The 24918-nt window shown below is 43.2% G+C and overlaps 1 protein-coding gene across 7 annotated transcripts in view; it reads right to left on the minus strand.

Annotated features, from left to right (window-relative positions):
- The window catches only part of LOC101942087 (tetraspanin-15-like), a 232371-nt gene that overhangs the window by 190093 nt on the left and 17360 nt on the right, over positions 1-24918 (minus strand). For 6 of the 7 annotated variants that reach the window (XM_065584408.1, XM_065584409.1, XM_065584404.1 and 3 more), the window contains exon 2: positions 15306-15491. In XM_065584408.1, the coding sequence (XP_065440480.1) occupies positions 15306-15491 (186 nt within the window). Of the gene's footprint in view, positions 1-15305; positions 15492-24918 lie in introns of those variants that run through there. The other variant, XM_065584405.1, reaches the window with a different exon arrangement.

Below are 24918 nucleotides of genomic sequence, written 5' to 3' on the forward strand. Positions count from 1 at the left end.
TGAATTCAAACTGGAACAGGTCCAGAGAAGAGTACCAAGATGATCAGGGCAATGGAGAACCTGTCTTATGAGAGGAAGCTGAAAGAGCTTGGCTTGTTTAGCATAGCAAAACAAAGGCTGAGCGAATATTATTGCTCTCAATAAATACATCAGGGCTGTAAAACACCAGGGATAGAGAAGAGCTATTTAAGCTAAGGGACAGTGTTGGCATAAGAACAACTGGATATAAACTGGCCATGGATAAATGCAGGCTGGAAATGGGAAGAAGGTTTCTAACCTTCAGAGGAAGGAGGTTCTGGAGCAGCCTTTCAATAGGAGTAGCCGCGTCAAACAACCTAACTAGTTTCAAGATGGAGCTTGATAAGAGATTGTCTGCCAAGACTGCCAGTGAGAACAGCCCTGGACTTGGTGAGCCAGTTCTTAGTTATGCGGGGATTTGACATCTAAATCAGCAGGTGAATAGCGCTGCTGAAGACATTTGATTTCACTTTAAGCAGCTCTCTCTCTGTAAAGGTACTGCTTGGCAATGAATGTTATGTTTATGTGTATAAGCCTGCTGTTCAGATAACTTGAGTTAATTTTGAGTCGGCACTATTCCAAAGACAAGTGTATTCAGTTATAGAACTAAATAAAACATTAACAGCCGTGCAATGGCTGTCAAGCTGTGAAACCTCTCCCTGTCTTGCCTGAGAAATTCCAACCTCCAAGGTGATATTTAAGCTACAGAGGTGTTATTGGGTGTCTTACTTATAGTAGTTTCTATCTAGTAGGCATGGTCAAAGTATGTTGATGGCACAGTTTTCCACTGGAAACCTCTGTTTCATCTAATGTTTTGAGGGAATGTGTCATTGTTGATATTTTTGGACATTTCAGAGGGAAAGGTTTAGAAATGGAATAGCAATTTGAAAAAATAGTATTTTATTTCATGATGAAATACAAGTGACATATTAAAGAAACTGTAGAGAACATGTAGAGAAACTGGAAAGGATCCAGAGGCGAGTGACAAAGATGATCGAAGGGCTGGAATGCAAGCCATATGAGCAAAGATTGAAGGTACTAGGCATGTTTAGTTTGGAAAAGAGGAGATTAAGGGGGGATATGATAGCAGTCTTCACATACTTGAAAGTTGTTCTTTCTTGCCACAGAGGGCAGGACAAGAGGCAATGGGTTCACACTACAGCATAGCAGATTTAGATTAAATCTCAGTGAAAACTTCCTAACTGTAAGAACAGTAGGACAATGGAACAAACTGCCTAAGGAGATTGTGGAAGCTCCTTCATTGGAGGTTTTCAAAAGGAGGCTGGATCGCCATCTGTCTTGGATGGTTTAGACATAACAAATCCTGCATCTTGGCAGGGGGTTGGACTATGGTTCTATGATTCATTGACAGCTGAAGGGAAATTTAGAGACTTGTGCAGAAGTAAGTCGGTTTATGATTTTATAAATGCAAATAACTGTTTTCCCTAAAAGCACCAAAGGAGTGCTTTAAATGAATGTGCCCGAGTCTTACTCTCACACTGAACCATCCAGTATTAAGGAGAATTGGCTGAGAAAACTATGCACAGCCATCTGAATCACAATAATGTAATCAACTGGCTAGTGTGTATTTATCAGTACACCCACCAGTTTGTGTGCATGCATGTGAATGAATATCCTCTAATGGATAGACTCAGAATTACTCAACCGTGTGTCCAAAGCCCTAAAGGGCTAATGTAATTTCCTCTGCGAGTTGCACTGAGTGGCGAGCCAACAGCATCAGGTATTTTACCAGTTTGCTATGATGCAGTATATTTATTGCCTACTCCTTCCTCTTTGCTGTATTTCAAAAACTAGTCTGGCCTAAAAAATGCTCCTTAATAGACTCCTCAAATCATTGGCAATAACAGTCATTCAACATCAGTTACTTGGAATGTTGCCTCAAACATATCATGAGTCACCATAATCTCGGTTACTGAATCATGTTACTTCAGCTTACAAATATGTTTTTGTGCCCTAGATCTTATTAAAGCAACACCCTCAAGGCCCGACCCATTGCGATATGTTCTGCGTTCCTTTTCCTTTACATTTGTTGTCCTCGTTAAAAGGCAAGTTTCCTGCCACATCTGTTAAAGTTAGATGCACCTGCCAGCTCTTATTCATTCATTCTTCTATACCACTCATTATTCCTTTGTACGAGACAGAAAGAGGGGAAAGTACTAAAACCTAAGGAGATTAGCAGGTGTTCAGAAACATCTAGCTTCTTATTAACAGAAGACAGACACTGATATCACAATGAATGCAACTTCATTGTCCCAGTTTCAGGTGTTTTCTTGTTCTGCACCTAATTCACACTGGAAGAAAGAAGCTGAGTTAGCCCCAGGCCATTCTCAGTTATTATTTTCAGGAGGAGTATGATCCAGTGAATAAGGCACTGGACTGAGAATCAGGGGACCTGGGTTCTAGTCATGTCCATAACACTGATCATCAGGATGACCTTGGCCAAGTCACTTTGCCTTTGCTTTCCCTTCCTCCCTTTGTCTTGTCTTTTAGATTTAAAGTTCTTTGGGGCAGTGGCTATTTATTATTCTGTATTTGTACAGCGCCTGGTTCAATGGGGCCCTCAATCTCAACTGGGGCCTGTAGGTGCTACCATAATACAAGTACCGGTAAGTTGTTATTTCTATTGTGATAGTGGCCAAATGCCCCAACCAGCATTGGAGCACCATTTTGTTAGGTGCCATACAGAGTAAAAAACACCAGTCAGTCCCCTACTCTAAAGGGCTTAGAATATATGAAGGGGGAAAGGGACAGAACACACGAAAGCAACATATACCCCTCCTTTCCAGATATAATTATTTTTATGAACTGTCCTCCAGCTGACCCTCTAACAAACTATTGCTTGTTTGATCACTAAATCGACTTATCCCAGACATTAGTTTTATTTTCATCTGTACCCATTTCTCCAATTAATATACATCTGCCCACTGATTAGCGTTGACAAGAAAAGCCATTAAATATACAGAATTCCCCTCCAAGCCAAAATACCTTCTTAAACAATTTGCACCCAACATCCATTAGGATGGCAATCCTCAGTCTGGCTTTAAAATGTGCCATCCAGCTAGCCCATATTCCATTCCATTAACAGAAATTTCACACTCCCCAGTGAGTTTGCACATGGGGAAAAAAAACAAAACAAAAAACACCCCACCTTTAAGACCTGCCTCTCTCCTCTCTGAAACAAAGTGCATGTTCTTGTCTGCAGTGCATATTGGAATCTCATTTATAAGCAAAGAATTCATTGCACTGCTGCAGGCTTGGGGGCACAGATGAAAGTGAATTACAGCAGAGGAATTGTAGGGATGCTGGCTGCTTGGTGGGGATTTTCCACCGAGCTGTGAAACAGCAGACGGAGCAAACAGGAGACTTGTCTCCTCTTGCAAAAACATAAATTGTGCTAACAGAATGGCAAAAGATTAGCCAAGAGGTGAGGGAAGGTAGGTTACGGTGACCCAATGGAACTACTAGATGACTGACTTCTAATCCCGTTCAGGAAGAAAAGAGCTTTGCAGGTCATTCTCTAAGGCTAACAGCCTAGATTGGCTTCATTGCAAGAAAATTGTTTTACCTATCCACTCTGACAGAAAATTCATTGCTATAATGTCATTTGATTGCAGCTTACATTGCTCTGCAATCTATTGGACTGTATTTTGTAATGCATGACAGTCATAAACCGAGTAACACTGGAAATAGCACACAGCCACGCAATTTCCTTCAGAGGATCAGAAGTGGTGTGTAGGGTGATCAGATAGCAAGTGTGAAAAATCAGGACAGGGGTAACTGGCATCTATATAGGAAAAAGCCATAAATATCAGGACTGTCCCTATAAAAATCAGGACATCTGGTCACCCTAGTGGTGTGTGAGGCTGGAACATGCTGCTGGGGACACCCAGAGCTGGGAGCCACTGTGTTTCCTCCAGGGCCGGCTCTGGCTTTTTTGCCGCCCTAGGCAAAAAAGCCACCCCCACCCCCCCGCCAGCGCGGCAGGGGACGGCGCCGAGCAATCCCCCACCGGCCGGAGCGCCGGGGGGAGGGCGGCGAGCCCGCCGCGGCTCTGCTCTCCCCGGCGGCCAGAGCGCCAGGAGGAGGGCAGGGAGCCCGCCGCGGCTCTGCTCTCCCCGGCGGCCAGAGCGCCAGGAGGAGGGCAGGGAGCCCAGCCAGGGCTCTCCACTCTCCCCGGCGGCCAGAGCGCCAGGAGGAGGGCGGAGAGCCCCCGGTGGCCAGAGCGCCGGGAGGAGGGCGGCGAGCCCGGCCGGGGCTCTCCGCTCTCCCCGGCGGCCAGAGTGCCGAGCGGAGGCTGGAGAGCCCCTGGCGGCAGGAGCGCGGTGGGGAGGGCGGCGAGCCCAGTCGCGGCCCCGCTCTCGGGCCGGAGCGCCCCACCGCACCGCCCCCCTCCAGGCGCCGCCCCAAGCACATGCTTGGTGGGCTGGTGCCTGGAGCTGGCCCTGGTTTCCTCACAGCCTCAGCAAGAGTGAGCTTTGCTGGAGATTAGACTGCGTGTCAGCTCCCTGCCACACCAGTCGGTCTTCCTCACCAGCAAACTCCTTCAGGCTCTCCCAGCCCAAACATTGCCTAGCAGGTAACAATCACTGAACACCAGCTCCCCACCCCCTGCACTTCAGAGATGTTTCTCTGCAATGCACAGCCCCTGCCGCTGTACTTTCACACAAGATACTACATTTGCTGCTATGATAGAGAGTTGGTGCATTGCAGCTTATTACTTAACTGGGGTAAACATACCCTTCTCTTCAAACGCAGCATGGAGTTGGTTTATAGTAAAAGTAAAACACATTTATTAAACAAAAGTCATAGGTTTAAATAATACCCAGTAGAAGGAATAAAGGTAGAAAGGATTGCAAAGAAATAAAAGGAAAAATACACCTCTAAGACTAAAACCTAACTTAAACTAGGGCTTTTTGGTGCAAAGCAGTTTTCTCACGATAGTCCTTATTCCACTATATCTGGCTAGCTCTTAGCCAGAATCCTCACAGAGTCTAAGGTGCTGGTTTTCCTTCCCTCCTCATTCGAAGGCTAACTTTGGCATTCCCTCCCCTTCTCTTTATAGTCCAGAAAGCCATTGAAATGTATTCTTCTGAAACATAACTTCAGATAAAGTTCATTTCCCCTGCTGGGTGTAGCCTCCAAGCCGCCTTCTGGTTATCTTTACAAAGCAAAGGATCTCTTCCTGAGACAAATGAATAGTTCAATGAATTTGGCCACACTTGCTCTTTCCTTTGGAGAACCCTGTCTAAAAACTTCCCCACAACATGTCTGGTTTGAACACCTTTTAATCAGAGACTTTAAAGCTTAATATCAGTAAGTATCCATAATTCCACAAATGGCATTGTCACATACATTTCTTAATGATATTATTGACCAATGTGTTACTGGGTTTTGAATACTACCTCAAAAACATATTTGTACAAATATTATTGCAGTAGTGTGTAGGGTGTACTTAGCTATTGTACCAACCAGCCCCTTTCATATATTCTTGAGAAGGATGGCTCAACTAGGACAATCGCTTTTCAAAGCTATTGTCAGCCAGCAAGGTATCTTACACCCATAATGGAAAATGCATATAACTTTTTAATGTGGGAAGGAAATTCTTTGCTCCTCCTTCCCATATGTTTATCTTTAGACTGGCAACACTTCCGGGAACCAGTTCTCTTGGTTTCTTTGTTTTGTACTCCACAGAGCACCTTGTTGGTGCTAACCAAACTGCATGATCTCAAACAAACAATCCCCTGTACTTTCATAGAGACTTTTGATCAAGGAGCTCACTACTAAATAATTAACACTCACAATGCCCCTGGGAGGTGGACAGTGTCATTTGCTCCATTTTACAGATGGAAAAACTATGGCACAGAGAGAGGAAGTTACTTGCCCAAAGTCACATGGCAAATCTGGCAGAGCAGAGAACAGAAACCAGGAGCCCTGCAGGTCTCCTGATCTATCTAGATAATATATCTTGCACAATAAGCTGGCACATGAAAGCTAGCCTACTGTTATAGTCCTTCTAACAACTAATGGTAAGTAAACATCTAAAAGTCCATAGTTTAGGTGAAAAACAATTGAGCATCTAAAAACCCCTTGAGACTACATGAGTGGGTTGGTCACTGGCAGAGAAGCGACCTTCTTGGAAGCGGCCTTCTCATTTTCTCTGTACGTGCTGCCAGCTAGAATCCTGAAATATAAAGATGTGCCAGAGAAGAAACTTTCCAAACAGTTTAGAATCTCAAAAATCTGTTTTTTTTTTTTAATCATTAGTAATTCAGCTATCCAATAAAGCCATCTGATGAAAAGCTTCTGTTAATTGGGTTATTTTAGATGTACAGTCGAAGCAGTTCACAGCAAGATCCCTAGCTTTTAGTCACAAAGGAGAAATTCACGCACGTCCAGTTGGCCAACACAAGATTGACCACCACTTACAGCCTGCTTTCCTCTATTTTGGAGGCTTAAGGCCGACATCAGCGATTAATAGCCTTTGTGTGAGCCCTTGGCAGGGGTGAGTTTCACCCTGTGTGCAGGTACCACTATCCCCTGCTTTGCAGTATATCTGTATGTCATTCTGGCTACATTGAGATATCCTTACTCACCCTAACTAGCTCCACTGCAGCTAAAAGGGATACGTAAGAAGTAAGGTACTGTATCTGGTGATTAAATATCACAATGCAGCTCTCAGTGAATATGCACAAGCTACTGTGAAGAAGCCATTCCTTGTTTGCATTAGTGAAGCTTGGATTTCATTTCAAGTTTGCTTGCACAGAAGTTTGATGTGTAACATTGCACTAGAGAATTAGATACTTCATCACTGCCTGTTTTTCCTCAGGGCCGAGGTAGTCAGTGCAATTAATCTGAAGAGAGCTGGCTACCACTGTTGATTATGAAATACCTTTGGAAAACGTATTTAGAATGGAGTTGAAACGAAACTGCTTATCAAAATTCCCAAATATTTTTGCATCTCCAGGCTGGGTGGGAAATGGGTTTCCTGTCCCACAAACATTTTTGAATTCTTAATAAAGTTCCCGATCTGTACTGGGATGAAACCACAATTTTTCCGTGAAAAAAAAAAAGAGACCCCCAGCCAGAATAACCTGAGAGCTTCCCTCAGATACGAGACGCCCAGCTTCAAGCCCCTGCTCTAAATCTGGCAGAGCAGAAATTTGAACCTGGGTCTTCCAGGTGAGTGCTTTAACCAGCAGGCTATTTTTGTGGGGGGGGAGGGGGAGAGGGGGAAGGGGCGCGGAGGGATAAAAGGTGATGTCTCTTTCCTCCTGTAAATCCTGGAATTGAGAAACCTTCCCAGCAGAAATTTTGTTTTCCCATGAAAAGTTTTGGTTTTAATGCATCAGCATTCACGGACAAAAAGTCATTTGTCAAAACAATTTCCAACCAGCCTTAGTCCTGTCCTGGAACTGATGGTTAATCCCCTAATCAATTGTTATAGTATCTACAGACTGCTCAGGCCTAACTTTTGATCATGGCCCATAATAGCTAGAACCCAGCCGACGAGCTCCAAAACTTTTCCATTGTTAATAAATGAAAACTTGCATCCCTATTGAATTCTACTGGACTTCTCTACAAATGACACATAAAATTCAAAAAGATGGGTTTATTTTTGAACCTTCACACAGTATGTTAGAAAACACTTGTGCTATATAAGTGATTTCTAAGGGCCCTAAATCAACATGAAGTGTTCCATCTGAACAACCCCTGCCAATGCATTTATTTTAGGAGTTGAACATAGCAGCATGAAATAAAAAGCACTAGAAGGAGTGGTGGTTTTATTATGGTAATTCCAAAACTTCACAACATACATTTTACATCACTCTACTCTATGCCGGGCACGTTGCCGTTAATATTCACAGTAAAGTATTTTTATCAGTACACACACGGCGGTGTTTTACTGCAGAACCAAGACTACTCCATGAAATTTTGCATCTGCTGCCCTCTGTCACAGTAAGCATAAGATTATCACTGTATTGTGTAAAAAGCAACAGAGGGTCCTGTTGCTGAGCTCTGTGACTTTATCCTCACGCACAATTATTTCAAATTTGGTGACAATATATACCTCCAGACCAGTGGCACCGCCATGGGCACCCGCATGGCCCCACAATATGCCAACATTTTTATGGCTGACCTGGAACAATGCTTCCTCAGCTCTCATCCACTCATGCCCCTTCTCTACCTATGCTACATTGATGACATCTTCATCATCTGGACCCATGGGAAGGAGACCCTGGAAGAACTCCACCATGATTTCAACAGCTTCCACCCCACCATCAACCTCAGCCTGGACCAATCTACACGGGAGGTCCATTTCCTAGACACCACAGTACAAATAAGTGATGGCCACGTTAACACCACCCTATACCGAAAACCCACCGACCGCTACGCCTACCTTCATACCTCCAGCTTCCACCCCGGACACACCACACGATCCATCGTCTACAGCCAAGCGCTGAGGTACAACCGCATCTGCTCCAACCCCTCAGACAGAGACCAACTCCTACAAGATCTTCACCAAGCATTCTCAAAACTACGATACCCACACAAGGAAATAAAGAAACAAATCAACAGAGCCAGAGGTGTACCCAGAAGCCTCCTGCTACAAGACAGGCCCCAAAAAGAAACCAACAGAACTCCACTGGCCATCACCTACAGTTCTCAGCTTAAACCTCTCCAACGCATCATCAGTGATCTACAACCCATCCTGGACAACGATCCCTCACTTTCACAGACCTTGGGAGGCAGGCCAGTCCTCGCCCACAGATAACCCGCCAACCTTAAGCATATTCTCACCAGCAACCATGCACCGCACCATAACAACTCTAACTCAGGAACCAACCCATGCAACAAACCTCGATGCCAACTCTGCCCACATATCTACACCAGCAACACCATCACAGGACCTAGCCAGATCAGCTACAACATCACCGGCTCATTCACCTGCACGTCCACCAATGTTATATATGCCATCATGTGCCAGCAATGCCCCTCTGCTATGTACATTGGCCAAACTGGACAGTCACTATGCAAGAGGATAAATGGACACAAGTCAGATATCAGGAATGGCAATATACAAAAACCTGTCGGAGAACACTTCAAACTCCCTGGCCACACAATAGCAGATGTAAAGGTAGCCATCTTACAGCAAAAAAACCTTCAGGACCAGACTCCAAAGAGAAACTGCTGAGCTCCAGTTCATTTGCAAATTTTACACCATCAGATCAGGATTAAACAAAGACTGTGAATGGATATCCAACTACAGATGCAGTCTCTCCTCCCTTGGTGTTGACACCTCAACTGCTAGCAGAGCACCTCACCCTCCCTGATTGAACTAACCTCGTTATCTCCATACAGATTTATACCTGCCTCTGGAAATTTCCATTACTTGCATCTGATGAAGTGAGCATTCACCCACGAAAGCTTATGTTCCAATACTTCTGTTAATCTTAAAGGTGCCACAGGACCCTCTGTTGCTTTTTACAGATTCAGACTAACACAGCTACCCCTCTGATACTGTATTGTGTGTCTTTTCCCCCACTTTCTCATTTACCCATAGGCAGAGAAAATAGAATGTTAGCTATAAATAGTGCTTATCAGCATAAAGAGGGGAAAAGTGAGATATTGATGAATCTACTTCAAAGTTATGCATTCAAAATTATCCTTCTGTAGAATACTCATATGAAGGGAGAAGAAGACATTCTATAGATGTTTGATTTGAAAGGAAAGAGAAAAGGAAAGGTTGCTCCCTGGAAGGATGTCAGTAAATGTTGGTTTTATCCTGCTGTGTGGGAGGAAGCCCCCACAGAGATGAGCCATGTAAAGGAATTCCACCGTTGATGTTACATTACTACTGATGTCTAGAAGCCAGGGTAATAAAATTGCTTCTAGACATCAAAAGTAATGTCTAGGAAAAAATTCTAATGCCCTGTATTATACGGGAAAGATTGAGCTTTCTTAATAGCCATAAAGAACAAGAAAGAAATACTTATATGCAGGTAGGGTTGGTTGAGATTTTTCAGATGAAACATTTTTCCCACCAAAAAGGGCAGATTCAAATTGACCTGAACATTTTGCGAATTAGTGCTAAATTTGCTAAACTGTTTCATTAAAAAAAAAAAATCCCCAAAAAGCTGAAGTGTTCAATTCAACGATTTCAAAATGTGTTTATTTTTCAATTTGAACTGCCTTTTTGTTTTGAATTTTAGTTCAATTTTCTTAAAAAAAAAAGATTAAACAACAACAACCCTCAAACACTTTAGATTTGGGTAAAAAAATGTTTAGTTCAACTGGATATTTTTGTTTAGGAAATCTGAACCCAATCCTCATCTGGCATGTTAGTGAATGTATTTAGATGGTGATGGTAATGCTACTACGTGGTATATTTTTGGATCTATTTCGATTGCAAAGGAGGTCGTCACTCCTTTTTCACTCATACCTTACTCAGGCAAACGCCCACTGAAATTAACAGATGTTTGCCTAAAAACAAGCAGAAAAGCAATATAATCAAAAATTGATAAAAAAGTTTAGCCAAGGCTAAATATTTTAGCAAAAGTAACACAGAGCAGATAAAAAGATGCATAAAAGGATTCTCAAATTTTGCCTTAAACACGCTTGTGTGCACAATAATTTTAAAGATTTGTCCAAAATTTGAGAGTTGCCTCCTTTTGCAAGACATTTCAGCAGGATATTTTGATGTCACAAATAACTAGGCAGCATTAACTGAAATTGGCAATTCATATCAGTGAACGTAGTCTATGAATAATACATACATATTTGTTAATAGTTGAAATAACTGCTCTTCCTGCTTGTGCATTCATTATGATTCCTTGGTATTAGCTGAATACTTATCAGTATAATGTGAATAATCACATGTTCCATGCAACATGTCTTACATACATACATATTCACTTGCATAGTAGCTGCAAAGCAAGCTGGGAATACAGAAGCTACTGAAAAACTATGATAAGCTTATAACATCAGAGGCAGTTATTGCCAGAGCAGCAAAGACAATGGTGATTTGTTTCCCTAGTTAAGGGAACATCGATATCAATTCAAGATGCAAGTCCACAGCAATCACAAGCAATGCTACACTTAAATGCAAGTGACCATATGCTCATATTGGTGTTTAATTAAAATAATAATAAAAAACAAACAGGACTGGCAGCAGACATAGACTTGCATGTTGTTAATTTCACTATCCAAACAATTAATACTCTCTGCACCCACAGACACATACACACTAGCAAAAATCCTCGATGGAGCATTCCAGGTCATTGAACTGAAGAGACACTTACTGAGAAGGAATTGACTGTGGCTGAACAACTGCTGATGTGTAAACAGAGCTGTCATGAAGCCACATACTGAGGTCATACCTAGCAAAGTGTAACAGGAAGCTTTGTCTGTGTAGAATCCAAATCCCAAGGAGCAGAAACTAGCTGGCATGGATTGACTTGAAATATTGGCTCAGTTTTTCTGCAGCATCGCTGAGTTGGGCCAAGGGCTATCTACCTACATAGGTACTTATGGAGCTCCCATTTCCAGAATATCTGAGCAGCTTCCATTTGTGCAGACCCTGATGGAGATCCCAAGGAGCACAGAGTCCAGGGGTATGAGGCTGAGCAAGTACGAAGAAACTGCTGACCTCATCCCTGCTAGGGGGGACTGGTCCCAGGAGAGGCAGCTAGGGAGGGGGCATAACTTAGGCAGCTGGGGATAAATCCATATCTCATATCTAATAGCAGCCTACAAGACCCTAAAATCTACCCGTTCCAGCAGAACCCTACCTAAGGGAAGGTAGGCAGCAGCCTACCTGCCCTTGTTCAGAGTAAACGCCCCAGGAGGTGCGAGGCGGCTTGCAGGCAGAGAGAAGTATTGGGTTCCATTTCCTCTGTAGTCTGCAGCCATGGGAGGGTGACGGGTGATTATACACTTGAGCAGGTCTGACATATCCTTCAGCAGAGGGCAGTGGCAAGATGTATTGTAGCCTACAGGTGAGGCAGTAATGCCAGGAGCCTACAAGCCTCAAGGCCTGTAAAATAATAGCTTAACTAAACAAGGCAGAAGACCCCAAAGCCTTAGCATAAGCAGCTAGCCAGGAGTAACCCTAGATCAGTGGTCCCCAACGTGGTGCCCGCAGGTGCCATGGCGCCCACCGGGACATCTATGTGTGCCCGCGTACTGGCTGGCGGACAAGCATCTGCTGAAATGCCACCAAAAAGCGGCGTCATCAAGAGGCATCACCGCCGAAATGCCGCCGAAAAGCGGCTTCACCAAGAGGCGTCACCACCGAAATGCCGCTGATTTTCGGCGGCATTTCAGTGGCAACGCCTCTTGACATTGCCGCTTCTTGGCGGCATTTTGGCGGATGCTTGTCCGCCAGCCACGGTCCTCAGTGGCTCGTCGTCCGGCACCCGCCACCCGGAAAAGGTTGGGGACCACTGCCCTAGATCATAAGCTATCACAAGGTGCAACGAACACTGTGGACAGGTGCTAGTTATTCCAGCTTGGGATATTTTATGTTGGGAACTTCAGCAGATGGTAACCATTGGTAACTGACTGACATATATACTAATGAGCTTGAGGTACCAGGCCTAATAACCTATGGGAGAAGGGCACCTCCATGTTAGTAGGGTGAGGATATGCAAATAAGGAAAAGGGGAGAAACCCCTTATTGAATATGCATTAGGCATAGTGGCGTCAGTGTAACACATTGTAAAAGTTGTATCCTGGCCAGTGTGCCTTGGGAGATGCCAGGATAATGACCACTGGGGCATCGTTACAAATGGTGGCCTGTATGGGGATCTGAATTGCTATGGACTTCTGAGAAAATCAGATCCAGCTTTCCTGGCCATGGGGAGTGACACCTATTCTGAATCTGTGTGCTTCTGAGTTTATGATTCTAAACTACTGCCTCCAAATGAATGGAGTTAGTTCTTTAAAACCATGAGTCTCTACTGCCTGAGTTAGAGCCAGAGGTCCCAGATTCAAGCCCCACAAACAACCTGACAAAGGACATCATTACACATGCACCTGGCAGGAGGGAAGACACACAAAGATAATGTATTATTTTAGAGAGTGGGAAATGTGTGATGGCCACTGGGTAGATGATGGTTGGCTGACGGTAGAATGAACCCAGTGTCGGTGGGATGCCAGCTGGAGTGGAGGGAACTGGCTGCCTGTTATTCACCTTGGAAACAGCAGCTTCACTTCCTAGAGATGGGATGAATTACATCTTTTGAAATCAGGGCCCTTCCTCATGATTGAAGTACTGCAGCAGCAAAGACCCAGCTGTGGGAAAGTGGCCTTCAAACCTCCGAAGACCTAGGTGACTCACCTGGCTAGCTGCTTCAATGTCAGAGTTATCCGATAAACTCGGATCTGGGAGATACAACTCCCCAGAACCCCAGGTATCTTTTCGATGTCCTGTCAACATGAGCAGCGTTGCACAGCAAGGGTCTTGCCATGTTTCACTCCAGCCTTCCAGAGTAAAGATAGACAATGAAAATGTAGCAAGCCAAAAATGTCAGTTGAATGCAGTAAGTCAAGCCTCCAACAAAACCTTCAGAAAAAGGTTAAGAATCAAAGGGGAGGGCTCTGCTCCTCATATCCTACAGCTCTGAGTTGTTACAGAAAAGGGAATTCTCCTCTCCCCCTTCCCCATAAAAATTGCCTCACAAAAGGAACCAAAACTGTTTGTTCTTGGAACTGTTTGAACTACAATAAACCTAACAATGGGGAGTGTGCTAAACCAGAGATGGAATTGCAGCTTAAAAATAACTTTATATTTTAACCCAGGAGAAACCTAGCAACACTTCCGTAGATGCTACTAGGCATTCAACCGTAGATAATAAGAGAATGCTTAGGTATCGGCTTTGCAATTAAATTATACCAGGCTGTTGCTACAGTGCTGCCTTCTCTGCAGAAGTTAAAATATCAAGTAGTAATTCCATACAAATATACCATCTCAATACCACAAGATCAGGTACAAATGTTAGCTAGGTGGCAGATGATATATGTGAAATTTATAGGGTATAGGTGGGAGAATGCCATAGGAAGGGGCTGAAGCTGTGGATGGAGCTGAGGACTGAAGCTTGCACATTAAATTGTAGCAAATTCATCGCTGGCTAGGACTTCATGGTTGTTGCTATGCAACACACCACGGCCACTTGGAATTTATAGCAGCAGCAGGGAGAGAACAATTTTCCAGTTCCAGAAGCACAGGCTCCTACTGCATAAGCTGATGGCGAATCTCCAGTGCCAGTTAGGGCTTTTCTGCTATGACGCATCTGAGCAGTTCTGGTTCTATCCAGCAGATGAGAGTGGTACACGCATTTGCACACACACTTGTGTGTCAGTTCACTGCAATGCATTTAGGAAATGAAAAAGTAAAACTCTGTTAAGGGTGGGGAAAAAAGAATTCCAAGACTAGATAAAAGCATTTGTAGGAAAGGAAAAGGTAGTTTGGAAAGAACATTTGTGGGATTCCCCTTCCCCTCCCCACCTGTTTCTAATAAACTTTTCATTAAATGAATAGCTGCCACTGCCCTACGGGAAAGATTTTGACTTGAAAGGTTGTTCTCCGGCACGATGAATCTCCACAATCAAGAGTCGCATATCATCTCAGGTGTCATTGCTCCCATTTCTACCTGGATGCACTGTGAACTGTTGATGCAATAGTATATAAATAACTGCCACAACATATGGGCTCAGTTTCCTACTCTAGCCCTTCAAGCTTACCCAGCTTCAAGTCAAAACACTATGTGCCATGCATCAAGCATTTATCGAGTGGTGCTACCATTTACTTCTTTGTGTTAATCAATGGAGCAACATTAAGTCCTATGAATCTGTGGCTGAAGGGCAAATACACACTTTGCTCAGACCAACAGCCATTAGGCCAGGCCATGGATTTTCAAAGACACATGGTCACCAATCAGTTGCCTCCTAGGAGTATTTTGAAAGGCCTCCATGATGTAAAACTAAGTTAATCATACAGCTTCAGTTAAATAGGTTCATTGGAAAGAAATTTTATGAATGAAATACTATACACTAGGTCAGCCTTTCTCTAGTCCACCTTCTCCGATAAAGAAGAATCCATGCCACAAGCAGAAGAGGGAAACCCCATTCAAGGTTTTTTTTTAAAAAGCCTTCTCCAGTATAGGTTCAGGGAGATCCTGGAATGTTAAGTGTTTCATACCCTTCAGCTTGTAAAACATGGGACGACGACTCCACAGTGTAGAACAAGAAGGGTATAAAGCTCTTACCGTCTTCAGCAGTGTCCTGTTGTCTCTGAGGGACCCAACCATTCCAATAAAGGAAACAGCAAACATTGTGATGCCCAGCAGAAGGAGAACCACAGCTGGAGCTAGGAAGATCCCTTCCAAGGTTCTGTGTTTCTGTCTTTCCACTTCTGCATAGATGCCAATGCACAGGATCACCAAGCCGATTATCTGCAATAGAAATACATACATTACATCAGACTCAAGGGCTGCAATAAAACAGGGTTGCAATAAAACAAAACCAGTTCTTACATGGAGAGACAGAAGGGTGAGATGATTTGGAGCTAAACTCACCAGGGGCCAGGTCTGAGCTCACTTTCACCAGCGTACCATGAAGTGGGGGGGTGTTAGAAAAACTTGATTTTCCATGGGAGCCACCCAACACTGGGGATTGCAATCTCCATAGAATATCAGGGTTGGAAGGGACCTCAGGAGGCATCTAGTCCCGCTCCCTGCTCAAAAATACTCTAGATGTAAATGCATCCCAAACATTAGGTGCTTTGAAATGTGAACCCAAAGATTGCAGCTTCCGCCCCTCAATACCTGTGGAAAGTGAAACACCCTGTGGCAGCCAGAATTAGAGAGGGGTGACAAGGTATGGAAAACCAGCAGAGGAGCTTGGGTTTTGTTCTCAATGGCTCATTGGGAGCTGATGCTCCATGCTAGCTTTTTGTTCTCCAGCTTGTCAGATATTGGAGCAGCACTTCTGAGTGAAAAGGTTCCTTATTGTTTCTACTGAAGTGACAAGGTATTATGTAAAGGATGGAACAGAAGGTGAATGGAAATGAAATTTAAAAATTAGACAGCAAAGAGCAGTTAGCTATCTGAAGGCTGTAGCAGCTTGGTCTGCAGCAGTGACATTTTAATATCTGCTGTAACTCTCTGGATTCAAGAGCAAACACTTGCTGAGCACCCCCTAATGCCTCTGACTTCAACAGGAGCAGCAGGTGCTCAGGACCTTTGAAAATTATGCCATTAGTACTCAACATGTTCACTTGCCATTTTACTCTGTTTGGATGTGATAAATTACTTTACTGTTCAGCATTTCACTGTCTTACCCTAATAAGCACAACTGCTGCTGGAAACAGCAGTTCTAGAGGTTGTGCTCTCCTTTCTAAGTCAGTAGTGACACAACACCCCAGCATGGATACAGCACTGGACAGGATAATGGACTGGGAGTCAAGAGACATGGATTCTATTCCCAGACCTGACACTGACCAACGTGCCTTGGAGCAAGTTGCTTCTCTTATGTTACCAGCATACATAAAGAGAAGTTAGATAAAAACATAAAATACTCTTTCGAGCAGGTGCCATAACACACCATTTTATTCCTTAGAATCAAATCCTAACACACAAGAACCAAAACCAGAGAGAAACTGAAAGCAGGCTGCTCCATAAGACCAAGAGACACAACTCACCGCAATTTGCTCTAGCCTGGCTCTCTGCAGACTGGCTGCACAAGACCCAGTCCCAGATCGCATGCTTCCCTACAGACCCTCCTAGGACCAGGAAACCCCTTACACTTAAAGTCATAAGTAATTTTAAGACATTTTTGAGTATACTACAACTTTGCTTCTCTGTGCTTCCATTTCCTCTTCTAATCCCTTTGTCTGCCTTACCTGTTTAAATTCTAAGGTTTCTGGAGCATGGATTGTCTCGTGGAGTGTTGGTATAGCGACTGTCAGAAAAGGGGCCCTAAACTTGGTTGGGACCTCTAGGCACCGCTATAATACAAGCAAGCAATAACCACAATCGTCACCCACACTGTGCTATCATCTTTCAGATAGCCTTAAAAATCAAGGTCCTGCCCACTAGATCATTACGGGGAGTTCTGGCTGCTCAGCATTTCTAAAAAAAGAGGCCCTGGCCAGCCCAGGCATTCACACATTAAGGCTGCCAAAGCCAGTGTCCACTTCTGAAACTATTTTTTTTTTTAACCTTAACCTCGCCAAACTTGTTCCACTGGCTATACAAGGGGGTAGCACTTGCATATCCCAAAGGGCTGTTGTGATGCTTAATTAAATGTTTCGTGTCCATAAAGAGCACTGAGATCTTCAGATGAAGGCATGATATGAATGTGCTCATTACTAAAGATGCAGAATCTGAATATTCTTAGAATATAGCAAAGAATGATTAAGAGTCAAACATTATGTGTGTTCTCAAGTCTAGCTTCTGTTTCTCAGGGGGTTGTCTGTAATTCTTAGGAATCATTCTACAATATACACAGTTTATTAAAAGGATCTTGCATGATTCTCATAAGGGACACTTAAATTTGCCTACTAAACTTGACTTGCTTTGGTTTCCTATCAGTCAAAGATGCTGAGTGTCGAATATTCCTTATATACTAGTGCCAATCAGCAGCAATTCGACTTAAGACAGTGAAATTACACCAGTGTAAAGGTAGTTAAATGAGATCTGAATCAGACCACATGTCTCTTTTTCTTAACCTGCTCCAAATGGGCAGTCTCTTAGTCTATCCACTAGAGAACAGGAAATAATACAAACAAGAGGCAGCATGATCCAGTGGATCAGATACTGAACAGAGTGACAAATGAGCTGGATTCTGTTCCTGTCATGTGCTGCATGACCCAGAGGAAGTCATGTCGCCATGTGCCTCAGTTTCACTATTTATAAATTAAACTAACGATACTTAGTCACTACTCAAAAGTTCTTTGAGACCTATTGTTGTAAAGCCCTATGCAAAATCTTCCTATTAAGACAGTCTTCCCGCCTCGACTTCTTTGAGATGGCCCTAATTTAAAAAGAGAACACAACATTTCTACAAAACAGTTTCCTAACAAGGGAAGGCTTAAAGCTCTACATCTAAGAATAGGTTCTTGCACACATACTGATACAGATTAAGTTGATGGGTGACAATTTATCTTAGCCACTTGCATGCTTCAGATTGAAACTGGCAATTAGTTCCGAAGTGCTTCATGTTGTCAAATGCTGGTTTGCTTTATGCCCGTCAACTATGCAGCACCACAGCTCTGCAGAAATGGAAGGGGAAGAGAACTGATTACTTCTCAGCCAGCTTCCAGCTGACATCTGAAAAGGTTAGCAAGAAAACCCAAGGTGCATTCAGCCTTAACAACGCTTCATGCTTCCACAAGCACTGCAGGAAACAGTAGTTTCCAGCCCTTTCAGTTATGGGGGATTTGAAATCATGTAGTGTGCGAATTACCCAGTGACAGGCTGCAAGAATCAGGTGAATGCGTGAGGAAGGAACATTCAAACTATTGTACCTGGGTTGATCGGGCCCACATGGTGCTCAGTGTTTGGGAGGGGGTGATAGTACTCTGGATTGGTGCCCATAAAAGAGCTCCCATGGTGATATGGGAGGTGAAGGAGATAAAACACAAGGGGAATACTGCAAAGGCATCCAATGTATGCATTCATAACTTGTTTTCTTATAGGTGCTTTCAGAACTAGGGAAAGATATAAGATGGACAGCCCAGGAGAGTTCAAATACAGGATGAGCAATGCAGAGTTGAGTTTTCCATCCTATTCCATCAAATATTTCATCCCTGACCTGCTGGGGGAATTATTTCTAGAGCTACGGGGATAACACATGCTCCATGCCAATTCAACCTGTCTAATAAGCCTGCCAAAAAGAGGAACACTTAGCAACAGTATTTAATGATTCAGAAGAACCCCAATCTCCAAAGAAGACAGAAACCCAACTTCCCTGTCTGCCATAGACTCCTGTTCCCCTTGTGCCTCCACACTAGCAGGATATATTTCACCATCTTCTGTCGGGAGGGTAGGGAGAGGGGGACAAGGGGAGACAGGTGCTCGGGCTATTTAGGTTCAATTCCTGGCTCTGCCATGGGTTTCCTGTGTAGTTTTACGCAAATTCTCAGCTCCCCATGTGTAAAATCAGGATGAAACTCTCCCCCACCCTCTCTCTGTAATCTATGGAGATTGCAAACTCTCCGAAGCAGGGTCTCTTACAGTGTATATACAGCATTTAGCATAAGTCTCTGATCTCATTTGTGGCCTGTAGTTCCTACTGTCACACTACTGCTTGTGTGGCCCTCTGGAAAGGAAAACATTCCTTTTTTTATTGATACAAATTTCTTGGACGCTAATCACCATAATATCAATATTACAATACAGAAATGCAATTTCATATTGCACAAGTGAAAATTGAGCTCTACCTTTGCATTAGCAAGTATTTTAGTGACATGACTTTGCCTTTCCAAGCTAGCTACACAGTTTCACTGCTTCTGTCCTAACCATTTCATTCGATTTCTCCAGCGTTTTCATCCTAATTTATGTTGATATGTCAATCCTTAACTTTCATGCATCTTCAATCCTCGCTCTTTTCTGGAGTTTTTAAAATTGTAGTAAGGTTATTTCTGGAACATAATTAACTTCTGGTTTATGTCCATCAATCACTGTCTATCTTCAGGCTACTAATTTTTCATTTTAAAAGGAAATTAAATCTATAGAGAAGTGAGGGTTTAATTCATGATACTTGTAGTTATTTAAAATTGAACTGGCAGAAGTTATTCTGATAAAGTGCCATTAATCATCATTTTATCTTTAGATTCTAGTGGGCACTGGGGCTAGGTTTGGTTTAAAGTTACTTTAAATCTTATCTGGCGTTCCAGACAATATACCAAGATTTGGGCAACCAAGGAAAAGACAAGTCCCTCCTTGATCAGTTTCTCTATTGTTCCTAATCTTTGTGTCACTATTTGAAGTTGATAAGCCATGAACACTTCTTGTTTTTTTAATTAATGAGTATGTCATAATGAATTATGAAACAGTTCAATGGCACCTGTGTGTATATAAGATTTTGAAGCTGGTTCATGTTGGCTGCTCATGTGCTCTAGTAAGAAAATCTTGACTTCCATTAATTACTGAAAGCTTGTGAAACTGACAAAGCAGGACCAAAGGAAGTACACCCAATATGCTACACTACCCATGAATATAAACCCAACCGGGTGTTTGGCACGTGGGCACCTGCATTTTGCATACTTCTTTAAAAGTGACCCTTCTGGGACTAAGGTTAACATGGCATATCTGAAGCAGGGTTTGTTCTAGGCATATTCCAAAGTGTGGGGCGGATCAGGGGCCCTCACACTTAAAATATATATTTTTAGATGGTGCTAGCTTCATAAAAGCTGGGCAAAAAAAATCTAGGTGAATTTTTCCCCCCACAAAATGCAGATTTGAGGCAACAGCTGTTTTGCAAATTCATGTCAATTTTGCCAAACCGTTTTGGTAACAAACCAAATACAAATAAATTTCCTTTTTTATTCAAAAGATCTTTTCATTTAGAAATTGGCTTCAATTTTATTAAAAATAAAAAACAAACATTTTTAAAAAAAGCTAAATATCAGAAATGTTTCATTACACACCAAACTAATTATTTATTTATTTTTGCAGTGCCAGTGAACCAAACAAAACCCAGCTATGTGCATAACTCTAATTGTAAGCAGCTTGCCCCATAAGAACACAGAACCCCTCACTGACCTCCAGTGATGGACTACAGGGCCCCCAATATCTACCCACTCCCCCTTCTAAAGCTGACTCCCTGTAGTGGTGCTCACTCACCCTTAGAGGGCCCCGTTGCATCAGTGCAGGATGTTGCCACTATCTTCGGCTTCAGCCCCTCATGCTGGCTGCCTGTCTCTGGCCCTGGATCTTCTGTGGCTCAGCCCAAGTCACCCAAGTTCAGACCCTTTCCAGGGTATCATGAACAAGTCCACCCAAAACTGAATAACTCTTCTGCCCGCTTGGGCTACTGAAGTCTTCTCTTCTCTGCTTAGATCAAGGCAGGAAACAGGGTCAGTCAGACCACCTACACTGCGGCTGGCAGTGAATGTCCCAGTCCGGATAGACAGACTCACCCTAGGAGGACTCAAGCTAGCACAGTTCAGTCTCTCAAGCCCACTTAACCGAGTGGATCCAAGCTCCGGTGGCTAGCCTGTGTCTCCACTGGCACCGCCATGTCCTCATAGCCAGTTTTAGTATGCTAGCTGATCAGAGGCCATTTGTTAGAGTCTACTGAATCAAACAGAACTTGAGTTTGGCTGCAGCAGCCTGATGCTAACAGGTATTTAAGAGTGCATCCACTCAGCCTCTTCCTATCACCCCCACGCTGTGGAATGGGCTCCCACAGCACCAGCGGCTCTGGACCCACGCCCCAGCACAATGCAATGGGATGTAGTATCTATGTAATGGTTCAAAATGTCATCATATCATAAAATACTTTCCTATCTCAGAGGAGGTATTGTGTCTTATTTGATATTGAAGTGCTTTGAGATCCTGATGAAAGGCATGATGCCGGGGAGGAGAGCTATTATGGCTGGCAATAAACACATTCAAGTACAGATTTCTTTACATTGCCCAAATTAAAGAGAGACCTGCATCTCTCGTGTGTACTATAAGAAACTGCAACATTTTATTCCAAGCACGACAACGAAGCAAAGGAATCAAAGTTGGCAAATATTGAACTAATACGCTGTGGAAAATCTTGAAGTGCTTCTTCCCATCAAACACCAGTTTAATTTCATTTTGTAAAAGGTCAGCCATTTGAACCAAGCAGCAGCAGACGCTCTCAGAGTGAAATACAGCCTTCTGCGTCTCTAGCTTTCTCCATGCGTGGACAGGGGTGCATCATCAGACGCTTCCCATTTTAAACACTTCTGAGCCCTTTACTCACTTTTGTAGTGTTTTTCCTCCACAGTCAATTTAGATTGTGCCAATCAAATCTGCTCACTCTGCTTGAGTTTAATTTTAGTTCTGAGGAGAACAATTGTATTCAACACTTTGATGGCTAGTATGTCGTTGTCCGAGATCTAGTCCAGCTCCCCCTGCTGGACACTGCTGTGAAGGGCTCCAAAGGCTGAACCCTGCATACCCTTCTCTTGCTGGAGCTGTGTTAGTGGGGACCCTGCGGTCCAATTGCCTAGGTGCTGACATTAGTGCTGTCTCCTACAGGCCTTCCCCCAGCATGTTCCCCAGAATTCCATGGAAGTTGTGAGCCTTCTAGGTTACAGCTTACTCTTCAGAGGCATATGGCCGTGAAAGTAAATAGACACGGTTAGCAAAAGGTTTCTAACTCAATGACTCTTTACTCAAAAGATAAAGCACAAGAGGAAACAGAACTCCTGAATGCAATGCCACTCACTGAACCTCACCTTTCCCTTGGGCATCAATCTGTGTTCAGGTAGCCATGGTTTCCTCCTCTTCCCCAAATCAGTCTTCCCTTAGCTTGAGTTGATGAAAGTATCCAAAGACTCTGAGTAGAACAGCTCCTGCCCTGTTATAGCCTCCCAATCTCCTCTGTCATGTGAACTTCAGGTCAGCCTCAACAGATGAGCACAGACCCCTATTAGCTGACTCCATTGCCAGACAACCTCTCCCCTGCAAAACCAATTCTGTTGAGTGGGAGCCAGCCGTTTGTCTAGAGTGCTTCTATTTGAATGAGTACTTGTGGCACCTTAGAGACTAACAAATTTATTAGAGCATAAGCTTTCGTGGACTACAGCCCACTTCTTCGGATGCATAAGTGGGCTGTAGTCCACGAAAGCTTATGCTCTAATAAATTTGTTAGTCTCTAAGGTGCCACAAGTACTCCTGTTCTTTTTGCGGATACAGACTAACACGGCTGCTACTCTGAAATCTATTTGAATGAAGGACCATCAAGGTTAAACAACCTTCTCTTGTTAGCCCTGTGCCTCTCTCTACCCTTTGGAATTCCATTCCAACATGGGCTCTCAAAAAAAATTCCACAGCAGTAAAGTTATTTCAATGGAGTCATTTTAATCTATATTACTTTATTAACTTTTTCAAAGATGCCTAAAAGATTAGAGCAGTTCCCTTACAGAATTCATACTGATTCTTATCCATGTCTTGTACTAGCCTATTCTCAATTTCACTCAGTTTCCCCTATTTCCAAGGTGAGGCTCACCAATCTATCATTACGGAACTATAGATATGAGAAGTTCCAAGTCCCTGAACTGGGTTACATTGATATTAAGAGCCTGTCATATAGGCTTTCCTTCAGCTATATTGGTAGTTGTTACATAGGCAGGTGCTTGCGTGTGAGCTGAAAGGGAGGGAAGGTTACAAAACGGCAGCAGGCTAAAAACCAGAAAAATGATTGAAGATGGATTTCGTTTCTCTGACATAGAATACACTTTTTGCAGATCAGTAGAGTTTTCTAGGTGATGTAAGCAAGGGTTTGTGGCTGTATAGGATCCAACGGCACTTTTTGGAAGAGTAGCGATGTTCAAGGTAACCCTAATACCCTGGCCAGATTCCCATTTTGGATAATTATATATTGTCGGCCTAAAATCCCCTCTAGTTTGAATTGACCAGAGCAGTGGCTTTTCACCTTTTCCCTCCGGATCTTGGACAATGTATCTGAATTCAGGACAACTGTCCCAGGCATTTCAAACTGTATGTTCAACTACTATGAAGGGAAGAAAGCTTACAGAGGGGGGGAAAAAAGCAGAAATTCGGTGCACAATATAAGAGGAAAGCATGAAAATGTAGTAAACTGGCGATTTACAAAAACATTACCATTATGTTTTCCCCCGACACAAACAGCAAATATATACTTTCAGTCCAGATAGACTAGTTTAGATTGAAGGAAAAACAACAACAAACAAAAGCAAAGTCTCCCAGAGAGAGCACAGTGTGCCACCCTGCAATGGCCTGTAACAATTCTGCCTCTAAAGAACTCTCTCTCTCTTTAGAAAGCATAGTCCTTGACATGGATACATGCAGTGCACAGCAAACACAGGTATAACAGTAATAGACCCACACTCCTTGACAAGTCAAATCTTAACACCTTTACGCACACAAGTACGATCACTGAATGCACAGGCACATGAGCCCACTTGATTTCACAAGTGTGTGTGAGTATTTACAGGATTTGAAGCCAAGGCAGAATGTACTGAAAAAAATTGATGGATCAGTTAAAAATTGATCCAATTTATTCAAATGTTCCTTAAATCAGTAAAGATGCTTTCTGAAAAAGTTACTTGGTTGCATTGCCATAGCAACAACTATTGAATGTCTTGGTAATACATATGTCTTTCCTGAGGAAATCAACAGTAATCAAAGTATAGGCAGCCATCACTGACATCAAACCAGGTGAAAGTTGGTGGCAGCAGCTAACATGCTGAAGTCTTGAATTCCTTTGAACTCAAGTGGCAGGAAAAGTTTGCACAATCCAAACTGCAAAGAAAATCTGCAGTTGACTCCCTGACTCTGGGATCCATCACTGAGTTTTTTTCTGTGGGAATTTGATTAGTGCCAATGCTTTTGATTCACAGTGGCACACATATTCTCTGCCACCCACTTTTAATTACTTGGCTACACAGATGAGAGTTTGCTGGTAAATCCTCTGTAATTACATAGTAATTTCCTAGCGATCTCCTTAATATAATACAAATGCAACAATCTTCAGCAGCCTGTAATTACTGTGGGCCCTGCGCTGCATCTGAGGGAACACAGGCAAGCCTGCATTTACCCTGTAATGAGATGGTAAGTACCCAGTTACTACATGGCAATAGCCATACAATTCAATGATCAACATTCACAAGGTTAAGTCAAGAGATAGCAACAGAGACTC

This window comes from Chrysemys picta, chromosome 2, assembly GCF_011386835.1.
Source record: "Chrysemys picta bellii isolate R12L10 chromosome 2, ASM1138683v2, whole genome shotgun sequence".
Lineage (NCBI taxonomy): Eukaryota > Metazoa > Chordata > Testudines > Emydidae > Chrysemys > Chrysemys picta.